The sequence below is a fragment of the Dipodomys ordii genome, unplaced genomic scaffold, assembly GCF_000151885.1.
Source record: "Dipodomys ordii isolate 6190 unplaced genomic scaffold, Dord_2.0 Scaffold86, whole genome shotgun sequence".
Taxonomy (NCBI): Eukaryota; Metazoa; Chordata; class Mammalia; order Rodentia; family Heteromyidae; genus Dipodomys; species Dipodomys ordii.
Window position 1 is genome coordinate 2,259,954 of NW_012267302.1, and position 9,503 is coordinate 2,269,456.

Sequence of the window (9,503 nt, forward strand, 5' to 3'; positions counted from 1 at the left end):
CTTTAATCTCAAAAAGCCAAAAGTAGAAGTATGGCTCAAGCCAGGGTGCCCGGCTACAAATTTCAATTAAATAAAAATTCCTATTGACTGATAGTCTCTGCATGGCCTACTGGTACCTAGGAATGACACACATACAAAAGGTATTAAGAGTCGGGTGCCAGTGGCTCACACCTGTAATCCTAGCTACTTGGGAGCCTAAGATCTGAGGATCGCAGTTCAAAGCCAGCCCCAGGCAAGAAAGTCGTTGAGGCTCTTATCTCCAATAAACCACCAGAAAACTGGAAGTGGCGCTGTGGCTCAAGTGTTAGAGCTCAGGGACAGTGCACAGGCCCAGAGTTCAAGCCCATGACCAACAACAACAAAAAAAGTATTAATAGATTTTTTTCAGAGGCCAGGTGACAGAAAATGACTAAGGGACACGTTGTCTTTTACCCATCTATTCTAAACACACACAAAAGCATTAAGAGACATCTTTCCTTTTCCTTGTCTTGCCTTTAAAATGGGTAACAAACTCCCTATGGTGTACATTCATTCCACTGGGGTACATACTGAGACACTGGGATTCATTGGATACTGTCTCTGAAGAAAAAAATGCCTGACAGATATACTCCTTGGTTGTATCCCTTTATGGCACTTACAAACTGCCAGATCAAAAAGTCTGGCTTCTGGCTGGGAATGTGGCTTAGTGGTAGAGTGCTTGCCTAGCATGAAGCCTTGAGTTTGATTCCTCAGTACCACATAAACAGAAAAAGCCAGAAGTGGCACTGTGGCTCAAGTGATAAAGTACTAGCCCAGACCCTGAGTTCAAGTCCCAGGACTGGGAAAAAAAAAAAGGTCTGGCCTGCAGACAATAAATTTACTTTATCTTTTCTATCATAATGCCTCTAAATTAGCAAGCCCCTTATATCCAGGTCTTCTTGTCTCTCTTGAAGGATCTGGAACTGCAGAAGGAATGTCAGATGTGTCTGACCTGTTCAGAAAATTCTTTTGTTCCACTTTGTTGCCCTAGACAGTCCCTTGGTTTTTCTCCCTCTAGCACCAGCAATGTGGTTTTTCACCCTTTAAGACAAGCCTGCCTATCACTAATCAAAATGTGGCTCATGATCTGTTTCTACAGAGATGTTTTCCTTGTCTAAGTCTCCAAAAAGGTTAATGGATCCTTTCTTGTCTTCTGTGGAATTAAAACTCTTCTCTGCTTTTTCATATTCTGCATTACTTCTGTTCTAACTCTGTGGATAAACTTTGCTATTCTATGCTCTGAAAAGGTTTTTGCTTGAGAAATATATAAAAGATGGAACTTATGTGATTAAGTTGACTGTAATTTAAAAGGTTACCTAAATGTTTTTCTAAGGTCAAGATGTAATACATTGATAAAATTAACACCCAATTCTCTGTCTATAACAATAGAACTGTCCTAAGGATCTATTCTTAGTAATATTTCCAAGAAACTGGCTTAAAGAAAATATTTATTCAAGTGATTACTACGTATTGTTAGTCCTCTAAAGGTTTTGATTATTTATGAAACTAAATGCTAAGTAAAAGTTTATTTAACTGTCTCTATGTCAAGGTCTTTTAAAAACCTACCTTATAACTATAACTAAGTATATACAACAGCAGTGACACTAATTGTTGCTGGTTCTTTTGTAAATTTGATATATTTCTCTTCCCCAAGTATGTTGTCTTCTAAGATACAAAGCTGAGGAAGGTACTATACCAAACAGTTACCTTTTAAATTAATGATACCAGCCCATTACAGGCTCACATTCATGTGTTTATAGTTGTAAAGAGTTCATAGTTTTAATGAGGAAAGCATAGCAGTCCTAAGAATACTGCCCATCTTAAGTCAGTACCTTAAAATGGTAAGTGCAATGGAAATAACTAGACTTTAATCAAATTGCTGTATGAAAAATTTTACCATGGTTTTTCTAAGTCTTTTATCATTGCAGATTTGACGCTCTCCTGGAACATTAGCAATCAGACCCCAAGAAGATGGCTCTTTAAGTACTTATGAAATTTAGTTAGCTTTTTAGAATTAATGGAACTATTTCTTAGAAGCTATTTCTACTAATCTCCTGTTGGGTTTAACTGGAAGGGTTTAACTGGAAGACTGTTACCTGACCTATCACCTCCTTCCAACATAGAATCAGATCAACTGGACTGTCTTATTCCAGCAAAGAAGAGACCTACTAGGATAAAGCTATGCTGGTGACAAGGGATCACACACAGACAGTTGGACAAAACTGTTCAACTAAGAGTGGATAGTATCAGATACCAAATGGCACCACTTGTGCTCACCCTTTCAAAAGTAACTAAAGCCAAGAGGCTGCAGGAAATAGTTCATAGCATGATCACCATAACCTGATTACCATGTCTGTCTACAGTTCAACTGAACAGTGACTCACACTCTTGACTTTCTTTCATCTGCTACTTCCACAGATCCAGGAAAAACCCCAGATGTTCCTCCAAGTTTGTTTCCTTGTTCCAACCTATAAAACTATAAGTGATATAGCTTAAGGACTAATTACTAAATTCTAAGGTAAAGATGAGGAGACAGGAATTATTTCAAACCATATGTCCCTTGATATCCTAAATATAACACAAGGCCAGATGTGTGTACTGTTTATTAACTTCTGTGTTCATATTCCATCCAGACAATTTAGCCAACGTAGCTGAACTTAGATCAATGTAGCCCAGCCTAATGACTCTGTTGTAATCTTCTAAGTCCCTTACTCTCAGGGTCCTCTGGATTCAAATGGTGGAAACCAACCCCCCCTCCCCCCAGCCCTCCTATTCCCACTCCTGGGGTCTGCCCTGGGCCATGCAGGCCCTGTGCAGATACCTTCCTACCCCTTGGCAAAGTTTCTGCCCAGTATCTGTGTTACTTAAGTAACAGGCAACTCTGGAAAGTCACTTCCCTCTCCTGTTAGGTCTCATTCTGGGCTGTCCAACCATAGGAGGGTCCTAGGCCACATCAGATCCAGTATGGCCACATCTCTCCCCTACCTGGCCACACCTCTTCCCGTCCCTAGCCTAGAAAAGTCCTGGAACCAGGGTGGGTCTTTTGGCCAAGCCTCTCCAACAAGGACAGCATCTGGGGCAGCAGTTCGATAAATTGCCTTTCCTGCCTGAATACTATGTGGTGTTCTCTTCATCAGCTACCTAATGAAACCTACCTATTAAATATACCTTACACCCACCCCTAACCCCCCCCCAAAACCCCAGTGTTTTAGTATTGTTGTCTGGTTACAATTATCTGTGGGAATCTTAAGTCTGTGGCTGTTTTTACTGCTGTTTTGTGTCAGTCCCAACCAGTTCTGTATTTCTACAACATCGTTCCTCTTCTTTAAAAACTATAACTGATATGATCTCCAAAAGTAATGTTCTCTCAATAAGAGCTCCAGGTACTAGGATCTCAGCTATTCTTGTTGACCCAGGTCAAACCAAGGCAAGAATCCTGACCTTTGCCTATGGCCCACACTAATAGGAAGTAGTAAAAGACCTTGACTTCCCATTTTCTAAAAGATTTTAGAGTCTTAATCATTTAAGGCCACAAGGATAGGTAGCAGTAAGCTGTAAGCAATGGGAAATGCAAGGGAACCTAAAATGGACGATAAGATTACAAGTTCTCAGAAAGAAATCATTATAAACTTTTCAATTTATATGAGGAACTTATAGGGCCACCAGAATCATAAAATTTCTTAAGAGGTTTTTTTGAGTACTCCACCACCTAAGGATTAACTACAGGATTCATTCCAGACTGAAATGGGTCAACAAATAGTTCTTAACTTACCTACTCAGGCCAGTAAAACCATGCCTCAGAGGTCAAATGTAATTTAGTAAACCTCTTCCACCCTTGGGACAGTGACTTGCCCAGTACGCTGGACCAATAAGCTTCTGATATTTTGTTTCTGCAGTCACTTTGTAGCCATCTTGGAATCCAAGAAGGGGAAGACCACCTACCAGGTGTCAAGATCCTACTAGACTAATCCTGAAACAATGACTATAAGACTTATCTGATGCCACCACTGATTCTACACGTGATTTGGGACTGTTAATTATGAATAACTTCTCACACCCTGCCCTATTCCTCCCTGTTTAACTATAGGCAACATAATTTCTTTTTCTGCCACATTTTTTTCCCAATAAAATTTCCTATCACTTAAAAACACATTTAAGCCGGGCGCTGGTAGCTCACGCCTGTAATCCTAGCTACTCAGGAGGCTGAGATCTGAGAATCGAGGTTCAAAGCCAGCCCGGGCAGGAGAGACTGTGAGACTCCTATCTCCAATAAACCACCAGAAAACCGGAAGTGGCGCTGTAGCTCAAGTGGTAGAGCGCTCGCCTTGAGCTGAAGAGCTCAGGGACAGCGCCCAGGCCCAGAGTTCAAGCCTCACGACCGACCAAAAAAAAAAAAGATAAATCTAAAAAAAAAAGGTAGGGCTGGGAAGGTGGCTCAGTGGTAGAGCGCTTGCCTTGCATGCCTGAGGCCCTGGGTTCGATTCCTCAGCACCACATAAGCAAAAAGAAAAAAGCTGGAAGTGGTACTGTGGCTCAAGTGGTAGAGTGCTAGCCTTGAGCTGAAGAGCTGAGGGACAGCGCCAGGCCCAGAGTTGAGGCCCCACGATCAAACCGCCTCCCCCCCAAAAAAAGAAAAGAAAAAGAAAAGCAATTCTATTACAATATCAGAAAAGAAAATATAACTATATAATCCAATTTTAAGTATTTTCCTAATTTTTCTTCCCCTCTTCACCCCCACTTCCAGTTCTGGGGCTTGAACTCAGGCTGGGAAGGTAACTCAGTGGCAGAATGTTTGCCTCGCATGCATGAGGCCCTGGGCTCAATTCCTCAGCATCACATATCAGAAAAAACCAGAAGTGGCTCTGTGGCTCAAGTGGTAGAGCACTAATCTTTATCTGAAGAGCTAAGGGATAACGCCTAGGACCAGAGTTCAAGCCCCACGACTGACAAAAAAAAAAAAAAAGAGAGAGAGAGAGAGAGAGAGAGAATGAAGGTGACATCTGGGGTTTGAACTTGGCCTGGGCACTGTCCCTGAGCTTCTTTTGCTCAAGGCTAACAATCTACCACTTGCGCCACAGTGTCACTTCTGGTCTTTTCTGTTTATGTAGTTCTAAGGAATTGAACCCAGGGCTTCATGCATGTTAGGCAAGCACTTTACCACTAAGCCACATTCCCAGCCCCTAATGTTTCAAAATATTAATATAATATCTTATATTAACCTATCCCGATTTTAGTCCCTGGTTATATTACTTTATTGGACATAATATTATAAAACTACATTCTAATAGAAACTACAGTACGTACTAGCTATGTATGAACAATTATTTAGCAATCTGTTTCTCATTAATAAAATGGAACTAAGATGTCCACCCTGCCTACTTCAGAAGTTTGGTTTAAGATCAGAGAATGTACTTCACATGAAACTATATAAACATATAAAATGCTTTGTAAAAATAGTAATTATATGGTTACTTTTATTCATTTTAATCAAAAGTGCTTAAATGTAGATATTAAACTTCAAGATTTGTAACTGTGGTTAATACGGAACCAAAAAAAATCCTACTGCGGGCTGAGAAGGTGGCTCAGTGGTAGAGCGCTTGCCTTGCATGCCTGAGGCCGAGGGTTCGATTCCTCAGCACCACATAAGCAAAAAGAAAAAAGCCGGAAGTGGTGCTATAGCTCAAGTGGTAGAATGCTAGCCTTGAGCTGAGGGACAGTGCCCAGGCCCAGAGCTCAGGCCCCACGACCGGACCCTCCCCGCCAAAAAAATCCTACTGCATATTACTATTCACTAACTTAATAGGTGTATTTTGTTTTCCTTATGAAATGTATATGTAAACTAAAAAGATTTTAAGTTCACCTCAAAAATGGTCGATACCAGTATTTCAAGACCTTATTTAGAGGAGAAAAGAGACAGAAAAATCTAGAAAATTGCTTTATGGATAGGAATGAAACATTACAAATATGTCCATACTTGTAAACATTCAAATTACTAACACTATATATAGATTTAGAATTACTGAGAGACATTTGGTTTTGACAAGACAGTTCAGTGATGTTTCATTTTCAAAGATTAAAAAAACTTGATTCTTCAGCCTCCTGAGTTAATTAACAAAGGATAACTAGTAAGGTAGTAATTCAACTGGGCACTGAACACTAGTACATTTAATAGTGACAAAGGAAAGTCACAGTTGAGGAATTAAGAGCACTGGCAGAAAATTAAATGTAGTATTTGGATCTTGTTCTTAACAATGGAGTTAAAACTTAGATATATTTCTCCTTAAAAAGGAAGCCACATTTCATTAGCTATCTGTAATATAAGTTCTTATAGAACATTCTATATCATTTGCTACTGTTGGATCTTAGGCAACTACCATCCCGTCATCTAAAAAACCTGTTCTGCTTCTCTTTCAAACTTACATCATGTCCCACATTTAGCAATGACCTCATTCTCTTTCTAAATGTACTTTTTAAAGTCTTTAACGTTCTGTTCTTTTCCTCCTGGCTGACTCTGGAGCTATGAAATAGTCAACTGAATTCCAGACATGTCAAAATGGAATAGAAGCTGGCCTCCTTAATTTCCTCTGAAGATGTGAACTATGTAAACTCAATCTCATCTCCAATGTCCTGGGCACATACTTAACTAGACAAAGACTGTGTGGCATTATCTGTCAATAAGTTATACTCAAAATAAAATGAAATTTAATATTTATACACAAATTAAATTTGGAGAAAAGGAGAGGAAATAGAAGACAGAGGAACAAAAAGTAAAGAAAATATATATGAGAAAAAGGAGAAAAGAAACAAAGATGAGAGAACCTAAAGGGAAATCAGAGTAGATTAATTACAGCTCAAATATAAATCTTCATGGGCAGTGATAAGACTATGAGATAAAAGTAGAAAATATGAAAGAGAAGCTACATCAGTCAACACAAAACAAGCAACATAAAATAAACAAGTAGGTTTACAAATAAAATAGTCAAAGCAGCAACAGCTATATATAATCAAGAAAACATTCTCTTGGTTATAAGGAGAAAGATGTAAGAAAGGGGAGCTTAAGAAAATCATGTTTGGTTTTGCTTAACTCAGAGCATTTTTGACAAAACAGCTTTCATGAGTGACAAGTTGTGGAATGGTTACATAGACTTAGTTTCACATTTTGGATTTTTTTTTTTTTTTTTGGTTGATTGTGGGGCTTGAACTCTAGGCCTGGGCCCTATCCTTGAGCTCTTCAGCTCAAGGTGAGTACTCTACCATTTGAGCCACAACACCACTTCCAGTTTTCTGGTGGTTAACTGGAGATAAGAGTCTCATGACTTTCTTGCCCGGGCTGGCTTTGAACCATGATCCTCAAATCTCAGCCTTCTGTGGAGCTAGGATTACAGGCGTGAGCCACTGGCACCTAGCTACACCATTTGGATTTTTATTTCTTGTTTTCTCCCCTCCCTTATATCTTGTAGGGTTTTTTGTTTGTTTTAAAGTAAGATTTGTATAGTTTCAAACAATGCCCTTTTTCTATTTTTTAAAGTAAATTAAAATGCTAAGTTCTTTAACATTTTTTTATCAACAACATCTTACCTTTATTATTGTAGACATCTAAGTAATTAGGTGCCGAAAAAATTGTTATTAATGAAGGGAACCCTGTAGTTTGACTTTTTCTGTACATTCTATAGCTGCAAAACAAATAGCTTAATATGCATCGTAAAGCATCAATCATGGTTACTAAGTTTGATTTGTATTAAAGGTGTTAATTTGGGTCAGGGAAACAGAATTCTTACCCTGCATCTTGAGCTTCATGAGCTCTAATAATCGATAACAAATTATTGTTTTGCAAAAATTCACATACTGCTGGATAGCTGTAGGGGGAAAAAGAGTACATTAAGTAAAACAATGTGTTTTGATGTATGGAGCATATATTATTTTCAGATACCTAAAATACGATTCATCTTGGCTATTTTTCCTTACTTATAAAAATAAGAACATCCTCGAACTGTATTGTGACTAAAATGTTCTTGTGATTTTTCATTTCCAAAATCTTCAGAAGGATCGGACCATAACAAGTCACACATTGGTCCAAATGCAGGTGGCTCTTTGAATCTATCTAACTGTGAAAGAAAGAAAGAAAGAAATGAATAGAAATCTCATCACCAAGTGAGGACAAAACATACAAAAGAAACTGACATCAACTTTAAAGTTTATACTACATTATTCTGAATGATTAGAAACTGTTTCCTTAAAATCAGCATATTTTTTTTCTATTTGCTGGTACTGGGGTTTTGAACTCAGGGCTTTGAACTTGCTAGGTAGATACTCAACTGCTGAGCCATGCCTTCAACTCTCTTTCTGTGACAGGGTCTAGCTTCCTGCCTAGACGTACCTTATCATCTGTCTAGTTAAGCTTCCTGTTGTATAGCTCAGATAAAAGGCATGTTTGTACCTAGGCATGTCTACCTTCTTCTTTTAAGATATGAATCTCATGGACTGTTTTTGACTAGGCTGGTCCAGAACCCAATCATTTTTATGGCTAGGATGACAGGTGCATACCACTGTGACTAGCTATCAACTGGAAAGGGGGTCAATGAACTTTCCTGCCCTGAATGGCCTCATGAGTCCTCCTGATCTCAGCTTCTCAAGTAGCTAGGATTATAGGCATGAGCACTTGGCACCTGATCAGCATATTAATTTTGACTGTTATCTAATCTTTCCACCGAAGATAAACTAACAAAATATAGTAAATAAAATTTAAAAATCAACAAAATATAGTAAATAAGAATCAACTCTGGAACTGAAATCTATACTCACTCTCCTAATATCATCCAGTGTGTGTATTTCTGGTGAAAGTCCACCATGAACACAAAGAAATTGTTGATTTAAAAGTGCAGCAAGGGGCAGGCTATCAAAAGCTTCCATACAAGCTTCATAGACTCTTTCTGAATATTTAATTTTACCTAGAAAAAGAAAAAATTACACCATTTCAAAATTATATTACCACTTGATCATTCTTAAAACATAAATGCTGATGGTAACATTTTATTTCTTATTCCCTCTTTTTCTTCATAATTAATAATTCTCTTTTCTAATAATGAGTTTGGGGCAGTTATAATTTCAATTATAAAAGGTAAATCTAAGCCGGGCGCTGGTGGCTCAAGCCTGTAATCCTAGCTACTCAGGAGGCTGAGATCTGAGGATCACAGTTCAAAGCCAGCCTGGGCAGGAGAGACCGTGAGACTACTATCTCCAATAAACCACCAGAAAACCGGAAGTGGCACTCTAGCTCAAGTGGTAGAGCGTTCGCCTTGAGCTGAAGAGCTCAGGGACAGCGCCCAGGCCCAGAGTTCAAGCCTCACGACCGACCAAAAAAAAAAAAGATAAATCTAAAAAAAAAAGGTAGGGCTGGGAAGGTGGCTCAGTGGTAGAGCGCTTGTCTTGCATGCATGAGGCCCTGGGTTCGATTCCTCAGCACCACATAAGCAAAAAGAAAAAAA

At 38.9% G+C, this 9,503-nt stretch overlaps 1 protein-coding gene across 1 annotated transcript in view; it reads right to left on the bottom strand.

Annotated features, from left to right (window-relative positions):
* Ppp3cb (protein phosphatase 3, catalytic subunit, beta isozyme) overlaps positions 1-9,503 on the bottom strand; it is a 42,067-nt gene that overhangs the window by 22,463 nt on the left and 10,101 nt on the right. Inside the window, exons 4-7 of the mRNA XM_013025627.1 lie at positions 8,821-8,966; positions 7,984-8,123; positions 7,797-7,874; positions 7,597-7,691 (exon numbers count right to left, since the gene is read on the bottom strand). Of these exons, the coding sequence (XP_012881081.1) occupies positions 7,597-7,691; positions 7,797-7,874; positions 7,984-8,123; positions 8,821-8,966 (459 nt within the window). The remainder of the gene's footprint in view (positions 1-7,596; positions 7,692-7,796; positions 7,875-7,983; positions 8,124-8,820; positions 8,967-9,503) is intronic.